The sequence below is a fragment of the Ascaphus truei genome, chromosome 2 (genome assembly GCF_040206685.1).
Source record: "Ascaphus truei isolate aAscTru1 chromosome 2, aAscTru1.hap1, whole genome shotgun sequence".
Lineage (NCBI taxonomy): Eukaryota > Metazoa > Chordata > Amphibia > Anura > Ascaphidae > Ascaphus > Ascaphus truei.
In genome coordinates, this window is record NC_134484.1 from 476,549,690 (window position 1) to 476,576,931 (window position 27,242).

Consider the following 27,242-nt stretch of genomic DNA (forward strand, 5'->3'; position numbering starts at 1 on the left):
CAATTAGCCAGTGTCCATCTGGCTCATCAAGCAGGTTTGAATGTGTGCTGCACAAACTGCCTAGGTCTCTTGAGCACAGAGGGACTGTGATATCGGAAGAGATTTCCAGGGAACCAGACCATGGAACCTGCCAGAGTGTGCCATTCTCCTCCCTCACCCCCCACCCACGGACACCAACCCAGACCCGAAGACTGGTGGAAAGAGCCCCTGCTTACAGGTACCTCTTCAGAATTTGCGGTCAGGTGTTGGTAAGAGGCCTCCCATCCCTTCAGATAGGGAGTGGGAGAGTCAGTTAGCCCCTACAGGGGGATAGGTGGTTTTGTTTATTTTGTGTGCTGCCTTAAAACTGTATTGGTTGAAGCTACTGGCTTCTTCTTTCTACAAAGAGATTTGGGCCTGCAATCTAAATGTGCTTCGTGATTTGCTTCAGACATTATTAGGAGTGTGGATGGGTGCTGACTCAAATCTGCGGAATAATGCCTCTAAGAGCGGAGCCTTTGCTCAGCCCAGAGGCCTATCTCTGCAAGAGATATCGGGCAGGTTATGGGAACCGTTGCTGGGTATGAGCCCCGTCGGCACAATTCCCATGGGTCCATACGAATTTCCCACTCTCCATACGAATTTCCCACTCTTCTTAAGCTCGCCTCTGTGGGCTGTCCTAGAAGCATGGCCCGGATTGATTAATCACAGGCGAGCCCTTGCTGTTATTGGTCAGCGTGTTACATTGCGCTGGGATTGGTCAGCACATGGAGACAAGGAAACTATGCGAAGAGCTGCCGTTTTCAGCTCCAGAGACTATTGTGGTCCTTAAGTAGCAGGCATATCTCCGAAGTTTGTGCCGGAGACACCGAGAATGAGGCTCAGTCAAATAGACGTAGAGGGGCATTCAAAAGTGCCAGCTTGCGAATAGCATCCCTGCCGGTATCGAGGTACCAAGACCCTGCGGAGAGTGAAAGCCAATATGGGTAAGCCTGTTAAAGAGGCACCCAGCAACTAGTGAGCTAGGATGCCCCACCCCCCCATAAACCCAGTGTTGGCGAATTTGTGCTGTAATTTGGTATGGTGTTGTGCCTGTTGACTCCGGGTAAAATAAACCTGCTTTATTTAACACCTGCGTTCTATCTGGTAGAGGGGTCTGCAACCTTTCAAGGAAGAAGAGCCCTTTAAAAAAAAAAAAAATATTTGACAGCCGCAACACACGCGTGAATATGATTACACCCTCACAACCACATACATATACTGCACACACACTAATAGGTATATACTGTATATGCATTAACATACAACACACGCGTGAATATGATTACACCCTCACAACCACATACATATACTGCACACACTAATAGGTATATACTGTATATGCATTAACATACAACACACGCGTGAATATGATTACACCCTCACAACCACATACATATACTGCACACACACTAATAGGTATATACTGTACTAGCTGATATACCCGGCGTTGCCCGGGCGTGGAAGGGCAGGGGGCATGGAGTGGGAGGGCGGGGGGGGGCAAAGGGCAGGGAGGGGCGGGCGGCAAAGGTCAGGGAGGGGCGGGGGGGGCCAAAGGGCAGGGAGGGGCGGGCGGCAAAGGTCAGGGAGGGGCGGGGGGGGGGGCAAAGGGCAGGGAGGGGCGGGGGGGCAAAGGGCATGGAGGGGCGGGGGGGGGGCAAAGGGCAGGGAGGGGCGGGGGGGGCAAAGGGCATTGGATGGGGTGGGGGTAAAGGGAAGGGAGGGGCGGGGCAAAGGGAGGGGCGGGGCAAAGGGCAGGGAGGGGCAGGGCAAAGGGCAGGGAGGGGTGGGGGGGGGCAAAGGGCAGGGAGGGGTGGGGGGGGCAAAGGGCAGGGAGGGGTGGGGGGGGCAAAGGGCAGGGAGGGGTGGGGGGGGGAAGGGCAGGGAGGGGTGGGGGGGCAAAGGGCAGGGAGGGGTGGGGGGGCAAAGGGCAGGGAGGGGGGGCAAAGGGCAGGGAGGGGGGGCAAAGGGCAGGGAGGGGGGGCAAAGGGCAGGGAGGGGGGGGCAAAGGGCAGGGAGGGGCGGGGGGCAAAGGGCAGGGAGGGGTGGGGGGGCAAAGGGCAGGGAGGGGCGGGGGGGGGCAAAGGGCAGGGAGGGGCGGGGGGGGGGCAAAGGGCAGGGAGGGGCGGGGGGGGGCAAAGGGCAGGGAGGGGCGGGGGGGGCAAAGGGCAGGGAGGGGCAGGGGGGGCAAAGGGCAGGGAGGGGCAGGGGGGGCAAAGGGCAGGGAGGGGCAGGGGGGGGCAAAGGGCAGGGAGGGGCGGGGGGGGCAAAGGGCAGGGAGGGGCGGGGGGGGCAAAGGGCAGGGAGGGGCGGGGGGGGGCAAAGGGCAGGGAGGGGCGGGGGGGGGCAAAGGGCAGGGAGGGGCGGGGGGGGGGCAAAGGGCAGGGAGGGGCGGGGGGGGCAAAGGGCAGGGAGGGGCGGGGGGGGGGGCAAAGGGCAGGGAGGGGCGGGGGGGGCAAAGGGCAGGGAGGGGGGGGGCAAAGGGCAGGGAGGGGCGGGGGGGCAAAGGGCAGGGAGGGGCGGGGGGGGCAAAGGGCAGGGAGGGGCGGGGGGGGCAAAGGGCAGGGAGGGGCGGGGGGGGCAAAGGGCAGGGAGGGGCGGGGGGGGCAAAGGGCAGGGAGGGGCGGGGGGGGCAAAGGGCAGGGAGGGGCGGGGGGGGCAAAGGGCAGGGAGGGGCGGGGGGGGCAAAGGGCAGGGAGGGGCGGGGGGGCAAAGGGCAGGGAGGGGCGGGGGGGGGCAAAGGGCAGGGAGGGGCAGGGGGGCAAAGGGCAGGGAGGGGCGGGGGGCAAAGGGCAGGGAGGGGTGGGGGGGCAAAGGGCAGGGAGGGGTGGGGGGGCAAAGGGCAGGGAGGGGTGGGGGGGCAAAGGGCAGGGAGGGGTGGGGGGGCAAAGGGCAGGGAGGGGTGGGGGGGCAAAGGGCAGGGAGGGGTGGGGGGGCAAAGGGCAGGGAGGGGTGGGGAGGGCAAAGGGCAGGGAGGGGCGGGGGGGCAAAGGGCAGGGAGGGGCGGGGGGGGCAAAGGGCAGGGAGGGGCGGGGGGGGCAAAGGGCATTGGGAGGGAGGGCAGGGGGCAAAGGGCATTGGGAGGGAGGGCAGGGGGGGCACAGGGCATTGGGAGGGAGGGCAGGGGGGGGGCAAAGGGCATTGGGAGGGAGGGCAGGGGGGGCAAAGGGCATTGGGAGGGAGGGCAGGGGGGGCAAAGGGCATTGGGAGGGAGGGCAGGGGGGGCAAAGGGCATTGGGAGGGAGGGCATGGGGGGCACAGGGCATTGGGAGGGAGGGCAGGGGGGGCACAGGGCATTGGGAGGGAGGGCAGGGGGGGCACACGGCATTGGGAGGGAGGGCAGGGGGGGCAAAGGGCATTGGGAGGGAGGGCAGGGGGGCAAAGGGCATTGGGAGGGAGGGCAGTGGGGGCAAAGGGCATTGGGAGGGAGGGCAGGGGGGGCAAAGGGCATTGGGAGGGAGGGCAGGGGGGCAAAGGGCATTGGGAGGGAGGGTAGGGGGGCAAAGGGCAGGGGGAGGGAGGGTAGGGGGGGGCAGGGGGAGGGAGGGTAGGGGGGGCAAGGGGAGGGATGGTAGGGGGGGGCAGGGGGAGGGATGGTAGGGGGGGGCAGGGGGAGGGAGGGTAGGGGGGGGCAGGGGGAGGGATGGTAGGGGGGGGCAGGGGGAGGGAGGGTAGGAGGGGGGGGAGGGAGGGTAGGGGGGGGCAGGGGGAGGGAGGGTAGGGGGGGGGCAGGGGGAGGGCAGGGGGAGGGAGGGTAGGGGGGGGGCAGGTGGAGGGAGGGTAGGGGGGGGCAGGGGGAGGGAGGGTAGGGGGGGGGCAGGGGGAGGGAGGGTAGGGGGGGGCAGGGGGAGGGAGGGTAGGGGGGGGGCAGGGGGATGGAGGGTGGGGGGGGGCAGGGGGAGGGAGGGGAGGGGGGGGGCGGGGGGACGGACAGGGGGAGGGAGGGTAGGGGGGGCAAAGGGCAGGGGGAGTCAGGGAAGCGTTAAATAAGCCATTCCCCTGCGTGTACTCACCTTGCACACGGCCGCGCTCCTCCTCCACCTCGGGCTCCTCCGCGGCGAGGCTGAGACGCTCCGGTGAGGAGGTGCTGGGCCTCTCGCGGGGAGAGGCGGAGACAGCCGGAGGAGAGGCGGAGACAGCCGGAGGAGCGCCCGCGGGGACGGGTAGCGGCCTGTGTGAGGGGAGAGCCGCAGAGAGTGTGCTCTGTGTGTGGGGGGGAGGGGGTGAGGGGAGAGCGCCGGGTGAGGGGAGAGCTGCGTGCTCTGTGTGTGGGGGAGGGGGGAGGGGGTGAGGGGAGAGTGCCGGGTGAGGGGAGAGCGCCGGGTGAGGGGAGAGCTGCGTGCTCTGTGTGGGGGGGGGGGAGGGGGAGCGCCGGGTGAGGGGAGAGCCGCGTGCTCTGTGTGGGGGGGGGGAGGGGGGAGGGAGAGCGCCGGGTGAGGGGAGAGCCGCATGCTCTGTGGGGGGGAGGGGGGAGGGAGAGCGCCGGGTGAGGGGAGAGCGCCGGGTGAGGGAGAGCCGCGTGCTCTGTGTGTGGGGGGGGGTGAGGGAGAGCGCCGGGTGAGGGGAGAGCCGCGTGCTCTGTGTGGGGGGGAGGGGGTGGAGGGAGAGCGCCGGGTGAGGGGAGAGCCGCGTGCTCTGTGTGGGGGGGGAGGAAAAAGCGCGGGAAAGCGGGAGACCCAGGAGGAGGAGGAGGAGGAGGAGGAGGAGGTGTGTGTGTGTGTGTGTGTGTGTCAATGAGAGGTGTGCGGGGGCGGGCGGGCCAAGGGAGCAATCTCATTGGCCTGGGCCAAGGTCCAATGAGATTGCTGCTAGGGACACGGGGAGGGACACAGGGAGACACATACAGACACGGACACATAGAACACTTTCAGAAATATATAGTAGATAAGCATTAACATACAACACACGCGTGAATATGATTACACCCTCACAACCACATACATATACTGTACACACACTAATAGGTATACTGTATATGCATTTACATACTGTACGACAAACTTATTTCAATCAGAATTAAGGAAAGGAAAAAATACATGGGGGAATAAAATGCATCTCACAATAATAAATCGCTTTAGTTTTTTTTCATTGTTCTGTGCAAAACAGTTTGTCATTTGTCATTTCCACACATAGGCAAAAAAAAATGCTAAATAAATGTGTGATGATTCTGACTCATAGGGTTGTTTAAAGAGAATAACCACCCATCCACAGTGTGGTGTAGTGCTTAGGGCAGTGGATTGGTATATGAAACGATCAAGGGTTCAATTATGTTGTGGTATAATTATATATAAATGTCAAATTTTGAAAGGAGCAGCAGGGGAAACACTGAAATTTGCAGAAGAGAAGGAGAGGAATTCCGGGAGATGCCACCGCAGGTAAGGACTCGAGTAAGCGGCCAAAATGCACTCGCCACAGGCGACATGGTGAGTGCATTTGTCGAGCCATATATATATATTCATATATTCTCAAAGTGGAAAGATGGTTGCCTTTTACTTGTGATGGGAGGTATAAAATAGTTTCTACCTCCATCAATCGTTAAACCCTTGAAAAAGTGCCATTTGCGGGCGTGAAACGCATGGGAGGATAGTTTTTTCTGTCCATAAATGTTTTTTATGTTGTTCCAATAAAGTGCTTTTAACTACTTCTTGCTAGTGAGTTTTCCCATTTTTTTTGTTCATGGAGCAGCAGTCACCTTGATCTATTTTTCTTCCATTTATCTACTTGATCGAAGGGACGCCATCGGGGGTAGAGCAGAGGATGCATGCAGTCGAGCAGCGTTTATACAATCAGCGCCAGTCTCAAGGAGTTGCAGGACGGTGAACAATAAGCAGTACAGGCTACTCTATACCGGTATATTTGGAGACACGGGTTAAAGGCGTAAATAAGGTGAGGTGATGTCAGAGAGAGGAAAATAGAGAAATTAGAGAGATAAACTTCTGAATTATTGTATTGTATGTCTTTATTTGATGTACATACAGTAGCTCTTTACAGTAGTAATACACGTGGTAATCATATAAATAACAAATAATATAAATAACAGGTCATGGGAATAAGTGCTTCAGACATAAACGTAACATTTAGGAAGAGGAGTCCCTGCTCCGAGGAGCTTACAATCTAAATTGGTATGTAGGAGGACCGTACAGAGACAGTAGGAAGGCATTTTAATAAGTGCTTCTGCAGGGGGCCAAGCTTTATGTATCATGTGTCTAGTAATATCTACGGTGCTATTAATATGCTTCTTTAAGCAAGTGTTTCTTAAGGTGGGTCTTAAAGGTGGATAGAGAGGGTGCTAGTCGGGTATTGAGGGGAAGGAAATTCCAGAGGTGTGGGGCAGTCAGTGAGAAAGGTTTAAGGCGGGAGAGAGCTTTAGATACAAATGGGGTAGAGAGAAGACATTCTTGAGCAGAACGCAAGAGTCGGGATGGTGCATAGGGAGAAATTAGGGATGAGATGTAAGGAGGAGCAGAAGAGTGTAAAGCTTTAAAAGTGAGGAGGAGATACGGGATTTGATAGGAAGCCAGGAGAGCGTTTTCAGCAAGGGAGACGCTGAAACAGATTTAGGAAAAAGAGTAAAGTGATTCTGGCAGCAGCGTTTAGGATAGATTGTATGGGAGACAGGCGAGAGGCCGGACAGCAGGAGGTTACATTAGTCAAGACGGGCGAGAATTAGGGCCTGAGTCAGAGTTTTAGCAGTCGAGCAACAGAGAAAAGGGCGTATCTTTGTAATATTAAGGAGGAAAAGCGACAGGTTTTAGAGACGTTTAGAGACGTTTTGAATGTGAGAGGAGAATGTGAGAGAGGAGTCAAGTGTGACCTCTAGGCAGCGTGCTTGGGGTCTAAGAGCACAGGCAGAACACACTGGTCAAACAGTGGAAGATGCACATCACAAATAGTTTTTTCAAATTAGTTTTATCCCATCCATTGATGGTCAGAGACCCATAACTCTGCATTTGTAACCTTTATACTCGTTTGAGAGAGAGAGATTTTGCTCCATGTGGCATGTTCCAGAACACCGAGCAGGAACTAAGGACTTCTTATGAGGGGCAATTAACCCTGAATATTCCCTAAACGTGGCCATACTACTTTTAACTAGATAACCTTGGTCTACACAAAAGGATGTTACTCACCATCAACAGTAAATGTAACTATTTCTCTCTTTATTGGGGTAAGATGATCCTGAGCGTTCGCCTCTTCTTCCTCCGACTTAATCTCTAAACTCTCCGGTACAACCACTGGGAAACCTGGCAACAGGGAAAGGAAAATCCATCATGTAAAGCTGGGAGTGGGGGCTCGTCACGTGATATCACTATACAGAAATACTCCATACTGATCCCTAAGGGAAGTAGAGAAGTAATTAATTGTACTTGATTATTAAGCCTGAGTGAGATAGTTTTTGCCCCTGAGTGTTGAAAACATGTTGGAGTTCTTAGTGCTACCAATGTTAAAGAAAAAGGTCCCAGTTTTTTAGCACTCCATCCCTTAATAGTAATCTTATGTAAAGACTGTATTTGTGTGTTTTGAGCAAATGAATAAGTAACTTTTATTATAATATATATTATATACTGTTAACTGATGCCTTGTGGAAGCGTAGCGGCTTATGTGCGTAACGGCGCCCCCCTGCCCTATGGAATCCCATTGTTTGGGGGGGGGGGTGAGCCTCCCCTATCCCGCTGATCCCATCATCCTTCAGACTATGGTCTGGTTGGTCGTGGTTACTCCTTTCAGGTTCTCTTGGTTGTCAATGAACCTCCCAGGGTTCCCATATTTTATAGTGACTTGCGGTCTTACGTTTGAGGAACGCTGTCAGTCGCTCCATAAGCATTACGTCATCTATAATTCTCTTAACCGCCTGAATGGAGGGGGGGGGGAGATCTTTTTCCAGGAGAATGCCACAGCACACCTAGCCGCAGTAAGGATGGAGGAGATTAATTTTCCTACCGGGCGGTCAATTTCCTCTATTGGCCTGCCCAGAAGGAAGGTCAGTGGGTCTGGGGCTATTGTGAGGCTCGTTACCTCTTGGATTAAAGTTTGGATTGAAAGCCAAAAGTTTTGGATTTTTGGGCATGACCACCAAATGTGGGCCATGTCTCCTCTCTGTCCACAGCCTCTCCAACATAGGTCTGAGGCCAGGGGGTAGATTTGCTTAAATCTAACTGGGGTAAGATACCAGTGGAACAAGATTTTGTAGATATTCTCTTTTGTCGTGGTACAAATGGAAGTTCCTGAAGCTGCGTCCCATATATCCTCCCAGTCTTCTCTATCTATGTCTATACTTAATTCCGCCGCCCACTTGGACATGTAGTCGTGAGTGGAGGGGCCTGGTGTTCTCTCCATACCAGCGTATATGTTAGAGATCAAGGCTGTTTGGTGCATGCCAGTTCGGCAAAGCCTCTCAAAGGTGGTGAGGGTAGGATACTCAAATTTTGGGGACAATTTTTGGAGAAAGTGTCTAATTTGGAGATACTGAAATGGGCTCAGTTCTGGGGCCTCATGTTTTGTTCGTAGTTCGTGAAAGTTCAGCAGCCTTCCATCGCTCAGCAGGTCGGCGACCACTCTAATCCCCTTCAAACGGACATAGTCGAATTGTTTTGGTTCACATCCTGGGGGGAAGTGGGGATTGTTGTGTATCGGAGTAAGCAGCGAGTCTGGAGCAGTTAATTTAAACTTCGTTCTGCATTTCCGCCAAACTTCCCAGGTGTGTCTGATAGCTCCAAGATCAAACCTACGGGGTGGTCTATCCCCCTTGTCTATGCACCAAAGGTGGGCCTGCAGGGAAGGCATTTTTACGTAGTGGGATTCAATGTCTAGCCAACAATAGAGACCCGGGTCTGCGTTCCACACTACGGCTTGCCTCAACTGGGCCGCTAAATAATACTTTGTGATATCTGGGACACCCAGGCCCCCCCCCTTCCTCTTGACGCTAGGAGGACAGACCTGGCAACCCTGGGTCTTTTGCCCTTCCAAATGAATTTAAACAAACATTCTATTCTGGATCTATTTATGTTCAGAGTCGGGGTCATGGATCGGGAGTGTCTGGAAATAGTATAGCAATCTGGGGAGTATATTCATTTTTACCGAGATCATCCTCCCGATCCATGAGATCTGGTAGTCTTCCCATTTGTCTAGATCTTTTTTGATTTTTCTGAACAAAGCCGGGTAATTGTATTTGTATAATGATTGGTAGTTGCCTGATACATTCACTCCCAGGTATTTAATGTATGAGGAACTCCATCTATAATTAAAGTTCAGTTTCATTAAGTTAACTTCCGGTTCTGGTACATTTAAGTGTAGGGCTATTAGTTTTGTAGTCCGAAATTGTGCCGAACTCCGCCAATTCTTTATGAAGGTTGGGGAGCGATGTTTGGGGGTGAGTTAGAGACAATATTATGTCGTCGGCGAAGAGCGAGATTTTACAATTTGTATCGCCAATTGGTACGCCCTGAATGTTTGCATTTTCGCGTATTTTGGCCGCCAGTGGTTCGATCGTCAGGGCGAAGAGGAGAGGGGACAAGGGGCAACCCTGCCTTGTGCCATTTGTTATTGAAAATCTTTGCGCTGTGCCTCCCGGGAGTTTAATTGCTGCTGATGGGTTTTGGTACAGTGCACGGACTCCCTCTAGGAATGAGTCCTTAAAGTCGAATTTTTGCAAGGTTTTGTCTAGAAATAGCCAATTTATTCTGTCAAACGCCTTCTCTGCATCTAAGCTCAAGAGAACTGCCTTGGTATTTGTAAGGTTAATGTGGTCTATTATATTTATAATTTTACGGGTGTTGTCCGAGGCCTGACGGCCCGAGACAAATCCCACCTGGTCGTTATGGATAATTCTGGGTAAGATGGGGTTTAATCTGTTAGCTAGTATTTTGCTGTATAACTTTAGGTTGTTGTTCAACAGCGATATGGGGCGGTAGCTCCCACACTGCATAGGGTCTCTCCCCTCTTTGTGAATTATTGCTAGGTTAGCCAATGACATTGATGCTGATATGGGGTCACCTTCCATAAAGGAGTTGAACAAGTCTAGCAAGTGAGGGGATAGAGACGGAAGAAACCTCTTGTAGTAGGCGTTTGTGAATCCATCAGGGCCGGGGGCTTTGGAAAGTTTTAGTGCTGATACCGCATCTGCCAATTCCTCTTTCGTGATCTTCCCGTTGAGTGTCTCATTCTCCTTCTCTGTCAGAGATGGGAGATTGCAACTATCTAGGTAGTTCGAGACTGCCATGAGCCTTGATGCTCTATTATTTTCCTCCTGGGTTCTGAGGTTGTACAATTTGGTATAAAATTTGGTGAATTCCTCCGCAATATGTTTGTCATTATATAATATGGCACCTGACCTATTCTTGATCGCAGTTATTTGGGACCTCTTTTGTACCCCTCTTAATTTGCTGGCCAATAGTCTGTCAACTTTATTACCCTTATCATAGTATCTCTGGTTAGTCCATCGAAGGGCTTTTTCGACATCCTCGAGCTGGTTCTTTTTCAGCTCGTTTCTAGCGGTAGTTAAGGCTTTGTATATTTTCCCTGAGGGATTGGATTTCTGTTGTTGTTCTAGTTTGATTATTTTCTCTGTCAAGTCTTTGAGTAATTTTGCTTTTACTTTCTTCCTATGGGATGCTATGGAGATAAGAGTACCTCTAATGGTTGCCTTATGGGCTTCCCATAGTACCGCTGGGGATGAGACTGAACCTGAGTTGTTCCTGAAGTACTCTGATAGGGCTGACTTGATTTCTCTCTCTATTTCCGGGTGATTCAATAATGAATCGTTTAATTTCCAGTTAAATGCGCTCGACTTTGTGAAGGGAACTGAGAGAGTTAGTGAAATAGGGGCATGATCCGACCAAGTGATCGGGCCTATATCAGTTTTTTGGGAGGCCTCCAAGACATTCTTGGATGTTAAGAGGTAATCAATGCGAGAATAGGTCTGGTGGGTTGCGGAGTAAAAGGTATAGTCCCTATGGCCCTGATGTTGGGATCTCCATACGTCCACTAGGGAGAATTCTTTAATAATTGCTCTGAATGCCGTTCCCATCTTTAGGGATATTACCGTGTGGGGGCGGTTCGAGGGGAGTGTCCTATCCTCCAGTGGGTTTAAGGCCATGTTTAGGTCGCCCCCCACTATCAGTGAGGATAGGTAGGTAGAGTCAATTGTACTTAGAACTTTTTTCAGGAACTCTGGTTGGTTCTCGTTTGGTGCATAGAGGTTGATCAGGGCGATCGCCGTGCCTGCCAGTGAGCCATATACTACAAGAAATCTACCCCCTGGGTCTGACACTTTTTTGACAAAAGTGAATGGAGTTCCCTGACGGATTAAGATGGCTACCCCTCGTTTCTTGCTACTGAACGAGGAGTGTGACGGTCGTGAGGATTTGGCCCGGGATAAAAGGGGTTACACCCCAATTGGCCACCCTCTACCCTCACCTGGGAAGCCAGGGGTTAACTGGGCTGAGGTCCAGAAATGTGATTTAACCCATGTTATAACATGAAAATGTATATTCCGCTGTTCCCATGTTTTATTGTTATGCCAGTGTCTGCACCACACACACTGGGGCTTAAGGGGTTAATAAGCTACAGTTTAAGAAAATACAACTGTATTGTGACTTTTCAGAAAATCTGGACTTCAAAAGGCTTGATTGAAGTTGAATGTGAAAAGCAGAAGGGGTTTTTAGTGTACAGTATGTTAATACCTGTTTGCAGGAAGCTAGAGTGGGTTGTGAGTGTTATAACTCACACTTACAAACGCCTCTGCTTCAAGAGGTCTGGGGCATTGAGTGTGTAATCTAAAACCAGGTGACAAATGTCCCCTACCCAGGGGTCCCTGCTTCAAAGGATTTATTGATGGGGGCAAGGGGTGCAGTTACACCAGGAGATATAAGAATGGGTGACCTTATTAAATATAAGAATATTATGAGATGTCCTTGGCTAAACGTGCTAAGAGTTACATAGGTGTATTCGTGGGACTTAGCCCCAACTAATGATTCTAAACACTTGATATCTAACAGATACTAAGAGCCAGATATTAATATCTCTCTTAATTTTAGTACTACACTGTAATATTTAGTCTCATTGGGAGCGTCAGACGTGACGGAATGTATTAATATGTCTCGCGTGCCAGTAAGTACTACTGAACTGAAGTTATGAAGTTATTTACAGTTTATATGGAATTTCGGTTCTGTTCTGTTATGATAATGAGCAGGAAGGACATCTTGCTAGAATTTACATAGCCTGGTGATCAAAGGCTAAATTGCCTAATTGTTTCTGCTTGGCCCAGGGACCAAAGGAACTGAATTTTTAAGTGTGAAACTTCACACTAAACAATGGAAGTCAAACAACTTCAAAGACTTTTGCTAGCCTTTTCGGCATCTAGGGTTAAGAGATGAGTTTGACATAGTATTTAAGTCAGAGTCACCCCTTACTAAAATGTTCTTCTATACCATCTTGATTGCTGAGAGAAGCGCTATGAAATGTCTTCATGCCAGAGGTCTTTCATGTCTTTGGTGTCTTGATGACTATGAAGATTGCTATATGAACTGCCAGTCCAGATATGACTGTTTCATCATTTCCATTTTAAGTAAGTGTCCATATTTTGCCTATTATTTGTATATCTGTTGTGTTCACCTTTATCAAGGAATAAATTATATTTTATCATATCTAAGTCTCGTCCCAGTTCAAACCCAGTTATATATATATATATATATATATATATATATATATATATATATATATATATTTATTTTTGGTGTAAATTACAGCCTGTCATTAGCTATCATCACAAGGAGTAATAGCTCATCGGGAATGTATTATTAAATGTTTTGGGTGGCTCGTGGTCTGTGAAGTGCGTCTCCTGGAGAAAGATGATATCTCCTTGGGATCTTTTCATCTCCTGAAGAGCTAATTTTCTCTTTCTATGACTCTGAAGTCCTTTAACGTTAAGGGAGATAACTTTGATTGGGGCTTGATTAGCCATTTTTATTATCTATGAAGGGGATTTTGCGGGTCACCCCTTTCCCAACCGGGGGACCTTGATTGATTACTGTGTCTGTGGGGTTGGGAATTACGTCTCTGGCGGGAGAAGGTGGCCTGTTGTCTGGACCTGGGTCAGCGGGTTTGCGGGGGTGGAGGGGGTCAGGATAGGTGGGAGGGGTACAAGACTGCTGGGACAGTACCAGCAGGTAAAGAAAAAGAGGATGGGGGCCTGAGGGCGCCCCCAATAAAGTGTAGCCGAAATTGTGTACCAGCATTCGGACTTAGGGTCCTTGGGGGGTAAACCCGGGAGTACGGACCGGCTCGTCCAGGAGGGTGTGGACCCCTAAATGTTTTTTTTCGAGATCATTTTCCCTATGTATATATAGCAACCATGGAAGGGGAGAAAAAGAAAAAAGAGGGGAGGGGGAGAGGGGGGAGGGAGGGTGGAAGTGGGGGAGGGTAGGGGGGGAGGAGGGCGAGGAAGGGGGGGAGAGGGGGGTAAGGAGGGGGGAGGGGGGGTAAGGAGGGGGGGAAGGGGGGGAGGGGTGGAGGGGTTGGGGAGGGGGGAGGAGGGGGAGGAGGGGGAGGGAGGGGGGGAAGGGGGGGAGTGAGGGGAAGGGGGGAGGGTGGAGTGGGGAGGAGGGGGGATAGGTAGGTACCCCATAGTAGGGTAGTGGTGGACTGCGGTGATCAGGTGGTACAGGTAAACTTTTGCACAAACATACATTCAAGTGATATAATCAGTGGTTTCCCAGCATGTGAGTTCAGCTATTTCAAAGAGTCCCTCTGAGTAAACGTTTTCAGGGGCCATACTTATAGCATTAATAACATAAACAACCTTAACTTTAACAATCCTAGACCATGGTATACACATGGTTAGCTCATACAGTGTTTTTTTTTTTTTTTTTCGAGATCATTTTCCCCTATGTATATATAGCAACCAGGGAAGGGGAGAGAAAGAAAGAAAAAAGGGGGGGTGGAAGTAACGGGGGGAGGGGGACGGAGAGGGAGGGGGAGAGAGGGACGGGGGAGTGGGGGGAAGGGGGGGAGGAAGGGGGGAAGGGGGGGAGGGAGGGGGGAAGGGGGGGAGGGAGAGGGGGGGAAGGGGAGGAGGGAGGGGGAAAGAGGGAGGGAGAGGTAGGTACCCCATAGTAGGGTAGTGGTGGACTGTGGTGATCAGGTGGTACAGGTAACTTTTGCACAAACATACATTCAAGTAATATAATCAGTGGTTTCCCAGCATGTGAGTTCAGCTATTTCAAAGAGTTCCTCTGAGTAAGTCAGGGGCCATACTTATAGCATTAATAACATAAACAACCTTAACTTTAACAATCCTAGACCATGGTATATACATGGTTAGCTCATACAGTGTTTTTTTTTTTTCTTCGAGATCATTTTCCCCTATGTATATATAGCAATCAGGGAAGGGGAGAGAAAGAAAGAAAAAAGGGGGGGTGGAAGTAACGGGGGGAGGGGGACGGAGAGGGAGGGCTGGGCGGAGGGAGGGGGGGAAGGGGGGGAGGGAGTGGGGGGAAAGAGGGGGGGTGCGTCGTCTAGGTGCACTCAACGGGGTGGTCCTCAGGTACAAGTTCAGCGGCGGCTTCGTCTCCCGCAGCGCATCAGGGGTGTGCTGTCTTTTGTGTGTTCCCTCTCCATGGTGCAGGCAGGTCAGCTGGGCTTGCGGGGATTTTATCGCGCTATTCAGGTGCACTTAACGGAGTAAACGGCCACCGGTAGATGCATAATGAATATGTGATCAATCACAGACTGCCATCCGACTTCATTTTAAACATGTACGTTTGTCACTTTTGTGAGTTCCTTATTGCCTTTTATTCAATATATTATCATAAAAAGTTACAATTTGCTCAAAACACACAAATACAGTCTTTACATAAGGCCACTATTAAGGGATTGAGTGCTAAACAACTGGGATCCTTTTCTTCTTGCCATATCTAACTATCCCAGGTAGCACCTCCCAAACGTTGAAATATTGAAACTAACAGGCAGAGCGAGGGGATCATATCCATTTCCTACCAATGTAAAACCTCAATAATAATAATAATAATATTCTCAATATAACCTTAGACAAATCATGGCTGTTTGTTTTCAGTAGAACATGTAGCTTATAATATTATCCATGCTTTAATGTTATTTTCCCTTGTTTTCCAGACATTTCAGTCAATTTTTAAACCAATTGAATAGAGACGAGTACTTACCACCGACAGGAAATGAAGCTATTTCACTCTTTATTGGGGGCCGACGTTCCTCTTCTTTCTCAGACTTAATCTCAAACGTCTCTGGTACATCCCCTGGGTAACCTGGCAATAAAAAATTATCCATCGTGTAAAGCTGATACTGTCTCTTCTGATACCATCTCCTCTGAAATTGGTAGGATACCGGTTGTAAAGTAATGAGTTACTAGCCCTTCGGGCAGACAGTGACTAGAGTGGACGATATATTGTAGCTCACCTGCTTGTGGCTCTATAAGAACACAAGATTAAGTTATTTGGGTGTTTGACTCACATAATCGCACAATAATCCTTGCAGATTTCAAAGCCACCAAAATATCTGGTAGGTCAGAACAGAAAGCAGGCACACGGTCTTATTCAGCAGTGAAAGGGTTTAATGTGCCAAGAAATCCAACGTTTCGGCAGCGATACTGCCTTTCTCAAGGTGTATGGAGATATGGAAAGGAATGGGTGCTCCAAAATCAGTGGAAGTTTCCAAAATGTCAATATTAAATGATAAACATGACTGGTAGACGGGCTTAGATGTGGAGTGGGTTAGCTGAGAAATGTGATATGTGAGTGACCTGTCAAACACATCAGTCTCCTGAAGGGGACCAACTGTTGCACCTATAAGGTACTCTAGTGACCCCTCATTGGAGACAATCAGTGCTGATATTGTACTCATCTATAATAATCACACATAAATTGTATTATACTCTTACCCACTCCATCTGTAAAACGAAATCCGTCATAGTCCTTTCCCCTGGGCGTGCAGATCCGTTGGTTAAAGTCCAGTAAATAGAAGAAGAGCAAAACAGCGCACTGCCAGGGAGCCAGGTGGTGTAAATAAAAAGGTCTATTTATTCAGTATTTACTTCACAAAAAACATGGTCTGAAACGCATAGGAGGTACTGTTTTCTCCCCCTGGGGGGTATGTTTTTTGTGAAGTAAATACTGAATAAATAGACCTTTTTATTTACACCACCTGGCTCCCTGGCAGTGTGCTGTTTTGCTCTTCTTCTACTTTCTCAAGGTGTAGCCTACACCTTGCCTAGCCTACACCTTGAGAAAGGCAGTATCACTGCCAAAACGTTGGATTTCTTGGCAAATTAAACCCTTTCACTGCTGAATAAGACCGTGTGCCTGCTTCTTCTTCTCTATTGGACTATTTTGGGGACGTCAGGAGCTCCCCAGAACCAGCACACCGGCAGCTAAGTACCCCACTGTCACCTATTTGTCTGAGTGTGTGCACTGTCCTCTATCTCTGTAGGTCAGAACAGAAAACAGGGACTGTTTACTGCACTAAAAAAAAATTGCAAAATATAATTACGAAGTAGGAACAATCTACTCAAGTCCGTAGCTTTCTATAATTATTATTATTATGGTTTGTGTGCAAAGCGCTAACATACAGTATTCCGCAGTGCGGTACAGAGTGACATCAATTACATAAACAGAATGACATACAAATAAGGACAAAACAGATACAGAAGGTAATGAGGGCTCTGATCCTGAGAGCTTACACTCTATAGGTAATGAGGTCTCTGATCCTGAGAGCTTACACTCTATAGCTAATGCGGGCCCTGCTCCTGAGGGCTTACACTCTGTTGGGAATAAGAGGCAATGTTAAAACAAAAGGTAGACTGGCTGCTTGTTGTGGGATGGAGAATGCCTCAGGGTGGAGAATGGTCGAGCCGCACAAATGATCCTATTAAGGTTTGAGGGTCTTCACGTGGAGGCTGGCTATACTCAATCTAAATGGACCTTGATCCAATGGTAGACAAGGTAGAATACAGACAGTGGTAGAAGTAAAGAGAGAAAATTCCCTAGTAGGAATCAAAATTGCCTCCTAGATAAAGGGGTACCAATAATATGATCAACACAAATACCCCACATTGGTGCTTAACAAAACGACTGTAAGGGGAGTGAAAAAAAAGTGTTAGTGGAGCTCCCTGTGGGCCGCGGCAATTCATAAGAACACCGACTAACAAACACACTGCATGAGACAGAAGGAGCTGACAAAGGAACGTCAGCCAGGCGACAGATTCACAATTCGCGTCTTCAAGATGCTTCTTCATGGGTTATCAGAGCTCCTGGTCATCATGGTGACCAGCGCTACTTCTGGATAACTATTTCAGGTCCAGAGAGCACCATCTGGTCATATTGATATCATAATCCCAGTTCTCTAAAGTTTGTGTCGGGAGAACATATTTACAGGCTTTGCATGATGAACATTTATAGCAGTTTTAGCCTTGTCTACAGTAGAGGCAACTCTTATTCTAACAAAAACCAGTGGCAATTCCCCAAAAGACCCAGGTACACCCAGGTACATTCTGAATACATGCCTTAAACTTTCCTTAAACTAGCCCCAGCATTTCTGCATTGATTAATGGCCTATCAGATTAACAGCGGGGGTCCCTGGCAGTCCCATTCAAACTGAATTGGACTGCCAGGGATCCCTGCTGTGTTAATCCTATGGGTCGTTAGTCAATGCAGAAATGCCTTAAACGTGCCTCAAACTAGCCCAGAACATACCCAGCACATACCCAAGCACATACCCAGAATGTAACCCGGCTAGTTTACAGCAAATGTTAGAATAAACGTTGCCTCTACTGTAGCCCTGTGAAGTTGGCAGGTGGAGCAAAGTGACGGTGTAGACGAATGTCATTTTTTGACCCTTCGAGATACTGGTATATTTATTTATAAAATATTTTACCAGAAAGTAATACATTGAGAGTTACCTCTCGTTTTCAAGTATGTCCTGGGCACAGAGAAAAACAAATAATACATGGTTACAAGTACAGTTACATAAATGAACAGGGTATACATTATATACAAGACATTGCGTGCACATTTTTATGAGCGTATGAAACAGTTACAGACCAGGTTAAAATGTGAGACATCCTTAGATTTGAAAGAACTTAAACTGGTGGTGGATGTGAGAGTCTCTGGTAGGTTGTTCCAGTTTTGGGGTGCACGGAAGGAGAAGGAGGAACTTACTCATACTTTGTTGAGCCTTGGGACCATGAATAGTCTTTTGGAGTCTGATCTCAGGTGATAAGTGCTGCAAGTGGTAGGGGTGAGGAGCTTGTTCAGGTAGCTGGGTAGCTTGCCCATGAAGAATTTAAAGGCAAGACAGGAAAGGTGAACTTTGCGCCTACACTCTAGTGTTGACCAATCTAGTTCTTTGAGCATTTCGCAGTGATGTGTGTTGTAGTTGCATTGGAGAACAAAACGACAAATTGAATTGTAGAGGGTGTCAAGTTTGCTAAGGTGGGTTTGAGGAGCCGAGCCATATACTATGTCTCCATAGTCAATAATTGGCATTAGCATCTGCTGTGCGGTACGCTTTCTGACCAGGAGACTTAGGGAGGATTTGTTCCTGTAAAGTACCCCTAGTTTGGCATAGGTCTTGGTTGTCAGGGTATCAATGTGCATCCCGAATGTTAAGTGGGAGTCAAACCATAAGCCCAGGTATTTAAAACTAATGACAGGTGTTAGGGTGGTGTTAGCATTTGTTCTAATCAGGAGCTCAGTCACTGGAAGCTTTACAAATTTAGTCTTGGTCCCAGATACCATTGTTACAGTCTTGTCAGTGTTTAAAAACAGTTTGTTTGGGAAATCCAGTTTTCGAGTCTCAAAAAGTCAGACTGAAGTATGTGTTGAAGGTCAGAGAGGCTATGGCTGTGTGCATATAGGATTGTGTCATCTGCATACATGTGTATTGAGGCTTCCTTACAAGCTGTGGGAAGATCATTAATGAACACTGAGAAGAGTAGGGGCCCCAGAACAGAGCCTTGCGGGACACCATAGGTGATATCCAGGGGGTTGGAGTTAGAGCCTGAGATGGACACATGTTGGGATCTTCCTGATAAATAGGACTGAAACCAGTTTAAAGCATGTTTCCCTATTCCAGAGCTCTGGAGTTTGTTAAGCAGGATAGCATGATCAACTGTGTCAAAAGCCTTTGCAAAATCTAGGTATACTGCACCAGTGAGTTGTCCCCGTTCCATTCCACACTGGGCGCATAAAAACTTAGTGAGTGATCTTAACTAAATAGTGCTGATAAATAAATATATATCACAAAATGTGCATACAATCTAGTGCAATGTGTAATGCAAACAAATTAAATAAATTGTAAACCCCCTGCTCAAACCCTCTGGTGGGATTCGTCTTCACTTTTCCCGGGTAGTAGAATATTTTTCACAGATTCCAGGAGGAGCATAAAGGGGAAACAAAAACACAGAGAAAATCTAAGTGTAGAGGTGCTTCAAATCTCAAAATAAGTTCTAGGAATTCTTGGCTCTGTTGAAATGCCTACTTACAAACTGTAATGATGAATTGATATGATGTATGATTGTTAATACAGGGACATTGTGATTATGTGGTTGGGTATAGATATTTCATTTTGATCTGTAACTCACACTATTCCCATGTGTTTGACTTGTGATAGCTTCATCAATTACATAAAGACAATCCATTATCTTACCACCAAAATATCTACTCACTTAACAAGCGTGGATCCATGCTAGCAGAGGACAGGGCAGCTCTGGAAGCGCAGGCAGTGGGCAGTGCTGCTCTAGAGGTGCTGAAATAGGAGGTTCCTTGATTTATATATTTGTTGGATGATAGCTAATCCTGTATTTATTTATAGATAGAGATAGATAGATAGATAGATAGATAGATAGATAGATAGATAGATAGATAGATAGGAGAGAGAATAACACGTAATTAGTATGATCTGTTATATTGGACAAATATACAGCATTTAGTATAAGCTTTCAAACCTAATATTATTAACACAAAACAACCACAAAGGAGTCAGAGAAGACAGGGGCATCAAAACTAACATGGTCCCTCCTCAAACAGGAATTTCCTGTCAAACACTGCAAAATACATCAATGGTTCAGGATTGTGTCACAACATAACCATCTAGTAAAACAAACCATATAAAAAGACTCGGATATTAACATCCAAAAGACCAGCAACGTCCTCTCAGTGTAACATAGTCACATACTGTACCGTTCTATAGAATGAGTAAAAAGCAGATACATCTGGTGCTCTCGTTTGGGATCAGAGAGACTTTGATAAATGCTCCCGGTACTCTCTCTCTCTCTCTCAGGTCCAGCAGACCTGAGAGACAGTATTATTAGAAGCTACATTTTTTATTTAGCCAAAGAAAACCCACGATTTAGCAGGACACAGCAGCCTCATACAGCAGAACTCTAGGTGCGGGCCCCAAATTGATAAAGGTTGCTGTGTCCAGCCGAAACATTGGTTTCCTTTGGCTTAATACAAATAGAAGTCCACTGTGTGCCCTCTTCATCTATCTTCATACTCTAGTGTAGTCCCCCTGCTAAGGGCTGCAAATGGTTAACTGTATGGCTTTCTGCAGTGTAACAGACCCCTAAATCAATTAGTACATGGTGACTAACAGAAACCTAGCCACGCCCCACCTTCTAGAAAGTGTCTGGTGATGTCACCACATGGGTATATATATATATATATATAGCCATGCTAGAATATTTCAGACTAGGTCTCTGGAGAAGTCCCTGTTGTGGGGCATCACTGTATTTAGTATGTATATGTGTATTAAGGATGTCTTGTCATTTATTATTTTATATCTGGGGAACATGTCCCTCAGTCATAGTCCATTGGTGTGGTCCGAGTTGGTTCATCTGCCCTGAAAGAGGAATATGCATAGTACTCCAGGGGAGTCCTTTTAATAGGGCTCTGGAGAACAACCGGATTGGTCCATACTAACTTTATTTATAAAATGTTTTACCAGGAAATAATACATTGAGTTACTCCTCTTTTTCAAGTGTGTCCTGAGCATAGAGTTATGATGACAAATACAGCTGAACCCCGTTATAATGCGGTGCTCGGGGGTATGTGAAAAGTGTGACTGTCTGTACATTATAAAATTAGACAAGTTTGTGCCTTTTGAAAATCAGACAGTGTTTCTGCAGAGCTCTTTGGAGTCCAAATTAGCCAAAATACTGTCTCCTCTTCTCATTGCTTGTCTTGTATCTGTGCATTTTGAATGCTGTTAATAACCAAGATAAGACTGTGTGCATTATTCTGAGGTGTGTGTGCTAGCTATTGGTGAACTCTCTACCAACCATCTCACAGAAGGTACCCGTGATGTGGTTATTAAAGTTTTCCACAAAAAAAACAGGAGCCAGTCAAACCGCGTTATAAGCGGATCCGCATTGTAGCGGATCGCGCTATAATGGGGTTGAGCTGTACATGGTTACAAATACATAGTTACATTAAGTGAACAGGGTTATACAATATATACAAGACATTGCATGCACAGTTAAAGATAATATATGTTGTAGGGGTATGTAACAGTTACAGATCAGATTAAAATGTGAGACAGCTTTAGTTTTGAAAGAACTTAAACTGGTGGTGGCTGTGAATGTCTCGGTAGATTGTTCCAGTTTTGGGGTGCATGGTAAGAGAAGGAGGAGTAGTCGGATACTTTGTTGAACCTTGGGACCATGAACAGTCTTTTGGAGTCAGAATTGTAGATAGTATCAAGTTTGATAAGGTGAGTTTGGGGTGCTGAGCCATATACGATGTCTCCATAGTTTATAATTGGCACCAGCATCTGCTGTGCGATGCGCTTTCTGACCAGCGGGCTTAGGGAGGATTTGTTCCTATATAGTACATCTACTGTAGTTTGGCATAGGTTTTGGATATCAGGGTATCAATGTGCAACCAAAATTGTTAAATGGGAGTCAAACCATATGCCTAAATATTTGAAACTAGTAACAGGGGCTAGGATAGTATTATAGTTGGTTCTGATCTGGAGCCCATTCATTGGAAGCTTTACAAATGTAGCCTTGGTCCCAAATGCCATTGCTACAGTCTTGCCAGTGTTTAAAAGTCTCAATGCAAGCCTAACTTTGATATGTAGAGACAATGAGGGAAAGGCACCAAATGACGGGATACTGGTCCGAGGATAGAAGTATCCCTAGCACTGGTCCTGGTGGGAAGAACGTAAATCCAAATGCAAGGCAGGGGACTACCCCACAGACTAATGCTAATGGTAACAAGTCTAATACCTCCCCATATACAGTAGTAGTGAGAGCTATCAGGGAAGAATCATCTGCGTCAAGTGTTGTTTGACACTCATTGTCTAAAGAGAAGTTGTTTTTATATGTGGAGCCTAATCAATGGAATGAATAAAGCTCTGGTTTCTACCAATAAGGTTCCTGGCGCCCTTCATTCTACTATCTTTGCATACACACCCAGCCTGCACAAGTCAAGCACCCTGAGAAAGGTAATGAGAGAGACTGAGCACCACTGTGTAAATGAATTATCTCAATGTACACTCCTGTGAAAGCTGTAAAATATTACAAGACAGGTTCAGTATAACAAGTGAGTTTATTTGATACAAGTGCACACAGGGAGAAAGCTTGCAAAAGAGCTCTCTGCTGCTAGACAATTGCAGAGACCGTTTATAAACTGATAATAACAACTACACCCCCCATCTGGGGTGAATTACAGGTCATGGAAAACAACTAAAAACCCTTATACTAACACTTATCTAAAACTTGCATGAATGACCTGACGAAGTTGAGACATTAGGGGGTCTGACGTAAACAGCATTAGGGTCAAAGCAGCCATTTTGTCTGACTATTTTTGTCAGCCATCTTGTTATTGTTCTAGTCCTTGTCTGTCATTTATGTTGTAATATGCTGTGTTTGTGTTATCCATTTTGTCTTCTGTCTGTATGAAAGCTGCATGAAAGTTATAGTGGGTTAAAAGATTTTTCGCTCTCAGTGTTTACCAGCTCTGGCCAGCCCAGCTGCAGAAGGAGGGAGGGGGCATACTGCACCGACACACTTTATTCGAGCAAATACCCAGTATGTACCTGGCAGATACCTGGAATGCGCCGCTCCTCACCTCTGACAAGCCCCGTTGCGTTTGCCTTCCCAGCCTGGGTTCATGCCTGGCTGACGGGCGGCTGATCTGTTAAATGATAATGATTAGGATTTAATAGGCTGCAATGCTTCGCGTGTCTACCAGATGGCATAAATTCATGAATTGTAATGCAGTATATATATATATATACTGTGCAGTATTGCAGCCAGTGGGAATAAAATGCTTAAATCCCTGCATGGAAAATACCTCAATGCACTCGGGCAGAAAACAGTCACAAACCTCAATACACCCGGGTATACCCGAATTCGTGGGACTAGCCAAGCTCGAATAAAGTGTGTCGCCAGTGTACAGCCTTGAGGGTGAGATTAGAATTAGAGAAGACTTCTCACATTTAAGTGCCAGGTAAAGTCTTGAGAAGTGAGATCAGAATTAGAACCGACTTCTCAGCATTCGAGTGTCTGGTGGACTCAGAGATAGAAATCATTTCTCACATTCAACCCCTTAAAGAATGTATGTATCATTTCATTTTTGTTATGTATTACAAAATTATGTTATTTTAGTTGACACACACTTACATCATTTGCTATGTATTACAAACTTACATCAGTTTTAGTATTGTTATGTATTACAAAATGATGTAATATTTAGTGACTGGCAAGCCCCCCCATAAAGGGGTGGAGCTTTAGTTTTTAGGGTATAAATGTATCTCATACCGTATTATCTGGGAGAGAGCTTTTTGTTTTGAAGTTTTCTCCGCTGTGTGCACTCTGAATAAACTCATTTGATAACTAAAATGTTTTTTGTAACATTTTTACAGCTTTAACAGACCTTTGCTCTATATTTTTGCCTTCCTGCCTGGGGCTTGATGTTTCCTGAAAAAACATCTAGTACATTCCTCTAAATAATTGGTTTCTTACCTTAACTGCAAATAACCTTGGGGCCTTGTAAGAGACGTGTGCAGAGGTACGTAATGTAGACTGTTTTAAGGTGAAATTAAAATAAGGCTTTATTGCGCCTGTCCCTTTAACACAGCAAAACATATGAAAATAAGCCAAACAAAAACCTATCTCCGCTTTGGAGACTATCTACACATGTAGCTCAGCCCTCTCTGACTGGGTTGGTTAGCTAAGCTATTTACCAGCCCCAAAAATATAAACATATATACAGATATATAACAGTTACAAAAGAAAGTCTTATCTGTCTCCTGAAGCTGTAGGGGAAGTCCTCTCTGCTCTCCAGGGTAAGCACCTTTGTGTGCTACAGCAATGTCTGTCCAGGCTTTTGAGGTCTGATCCCCTTGTCTTGCTATCAGCATACAGTCCAGTCCCCCTGCAGCTCAAGACAGCCGTTCCTCTGGTCAGTCGCACAATTGTGAGACTCAGGAATCCTCTCCTCTGTCTCCTTGTTCAGCTCACGTGTGCTCAGGAGTCTCACTTCCTGTCTCAAAGGCAGGCTTTTCTAACAAACCTCTAATCAGCCAGGTGGTTAATTGACTACCAGCAGTTAACCACCACACTGCTGGATTACAGGCACATTTTTGAACAGGGATTAGTCCCCTGTTACAGGCCTCCTGTTAGCAGCTGCATGAGTTGGCATCAACTGAAAGCGATACCATGGAACATTCTCCCATCTTTCATAACTCAGACAAATAATGTGGCTGACAAAGACAGACAAAATGGCTGCCGAGATCCCAGTGTCCCCACCAAGAGACCCCCCTACATCCATCTTTCACACTCCTTTTCAGCCGGGTAAGGAAGAGTTACATTAGTATTATAAGGGCCATACAGGGACGCCCCTTTGGAAAAGTGAGCACAACCATGTAGAGGGAGAGGGGGATTGGCCCGGTATTAAAGGGGTTGCACCCCATATGGCCACCCCCTGACCTCACCAGGAAGACAAGGGTTTAACTGGACTGAGGTCCAGGAATGTTGTTTACACCTTGCTATGACATGAAAATGTATGTTCCCCTGTTCCCATGTTTTATTATCATGTAAGTGTCTGCACCACACACACACTGGGATCCATCTGAGAGGGCAAGGGTTAATCATTGACTAGTGATTATAGCCCTTTGTTTAATTTTCCCGCCTTTTCAGGCACCATTTTGCAGAGTCCCATAGGCCGCCATTTGAGCTCCATTCATTTCAATGGCGGATCTAGCTGTTTTGGACCTGTTTCCCTCGAAGACCAGCAGGTGGCGTCCGAGAGGAGAAGCGGCGGTTTCCCATTGTAAGTCAATGGGCTCATTGACTTCAATGGAGATTCCTCGACGGCGCTCTCCAGGAATGAGTTGGCAGCCATCCAAACCGCAAAACCGCAAAGCGGATACATTATCTGAAAAAGAGCTTTCATCACTGTTAGTTCAAGTTCAAAGACAAGTGGCGTGGGAATCTTAGGTTCTAGGGCACCCAGAAATAAAATTCTTTTTGCAGCTAGCTCCTAGGCCACCCCTCACTTGACCACCACCGGGTCCAAGAATCCAGGACCCCCGGAAAGGGTCGTGCTGGCTGAGCGGGTCGCGCCATAGGTTTCAATGGCAGCGGCAGAAGCAGCACGAGAAAACGGCTAAGTCCGAAACCCTGAAAATCATAAGCCCATATCTCCGGTTCTGGAGGGTCCAGAGAGCCGTGGTTTGGGGTGCCTGTAGTCACTGTTCCGGCATGACCGCAGAACCATTCCCGACCCTCTCTGACCAACCCGACGGAGTATGGACCACCATAAAGGTTCGTGAGTTTTTCCCATAGACTTCAATGGCGGCCGTTTCCCATTGACCGGCTATGGCGGAGAAGCCCATAGACTTCCACGGCGGCGATGCCCCGTTGAAAGTCTATGGCGGCAGACTCCCATAGACGCCAATGGCGGAGGTTCACCATTGAAAGTCTATTGCGGCGGAGCCCGTTGTTTTCAATGGGGCATAAGTGAAAGACTGTGATTTTAGAGCGGAGAATAAGTGAAAGACTGTGATTTATTTTAGAGCTGAGAATTTGGTGATAAAATAAGAAACGGTTTATGTGGTATTTGCATATCCCCGGTTCTGAAGGTCACAGCGGGCTAAAACTTGGACCCTATAGTGTCCCGCTTCCGGCATTAAGGTCTGGGGAGTTTGAACCCGCTGGACCTAACAGAACCGGTTATTTTAATATGTTTGTGTATTAACTATCATACTGCATTTCAAAGCGGGGACAAAAGCCCGCGAAGATTCCTGCACACTAAGGAATGCAAATGGTCAGGGGGGCGACCCAAAGTCTAGGAAGCAGGCCCTGATCAAAAGACTCCGCCACTCTAACTGTTTACATGAGGGCGGAGAAGCATGAAGCTGGAGTAGTTTGTAGGTGTTATAACTCACACCTACAACCAAGGAATATCCTGCCAGATACTCCATCTGGTAGACTGCCCGGCGCCCCTGACTTGGGTGTGGGGCTACAGAAATGAGACCCTCTAGGTCCCAGTACGCATGTGCCATCTAGCTGGGGGGCATGGGTTAACAATGTTCCCACGTTTGAGATTGGGTGCAGAAAATTGTTCTCCAATAGTCTGCACTCAATGATAACAATAGGGTTACAAAGATATATAAACTGTTGTCAACCCTATAGTCTTTGTCTTCTGATTACATCTTGATTGATACCTGATTGCTGGAGAATTGCTATCTGATACTTCTTCATTCCAACCCCTAAGTAAGTGTTACCTTCTTGCCTGTTAATTGTACTATATTGCTGTGTTCACCTATTTAAGGAATAAATATACTTTATTATATCTAAGCCTCGTTCAGTTGAACCCAGTTATTTGGTGTATATTATATCTTGTCATAAGTTACCGTGACAAACCATAGCAACTTGATATAACTTATATAAGGCGTGCCTAGGTGTAATGGAGCGGCCTTGTCGGTATGGTAAGAAAAGAGCTTACACACCACTTTCTTTCAATAAAGGACCAGGGAAGCAGGTTGTAAGTATCCTCTTAATGAACAGAAAATAAAGCAATTCAAGTAAGTGGCATACGTTTGCAACAAATACAATAGTCCTTAATCCCAGGTACACAACAGGGAGTTTAGGCTCTCCCCTCAGCCAGGCTCTCTGCAACCTGTTTACTCACAGGTTGAGAGCAAAATAACAGCCTGGAGCCACTCAGATGGATCTTGCACATAAATTACGG

General features: G+C 47.6%; 2 protein-coding genes across 3 annotated transcripts in view; one reads left to right on the forward strand and one right to left on the reverse strand.

The window, feature by feature from the left end:
* The window catches only part of LOC142488001 (uncharacterized), a 42,782-nt gene extending 22,950 nt beyond the window's left edge, over positions 1-19,832 (reverse strand). Inside the window, 3 exon segments of the mRNA XM_075588303.1 lie at positions 7,146-7,259; positions 15,192-15,293; positions 19,709-19,832. Of these exon segments, the coding sequence (XP_075444418.1) occupies positions 7,146-7,259; positions 15,192-15,293; positions 19,709-19,727 (235 nt within the window). The 5' untranslated portion in view covers positions 19,728-19,832.
* LOC142488002 (uncharacterized) overlaps positions 1-27,242 on the forward strand; it is a 376,604-nt gene that overhangs the window by 283,733 nt on the left and 65,629 nt on the right. The gene's annotated exons all lie outside the window — the stretch shown is intronic.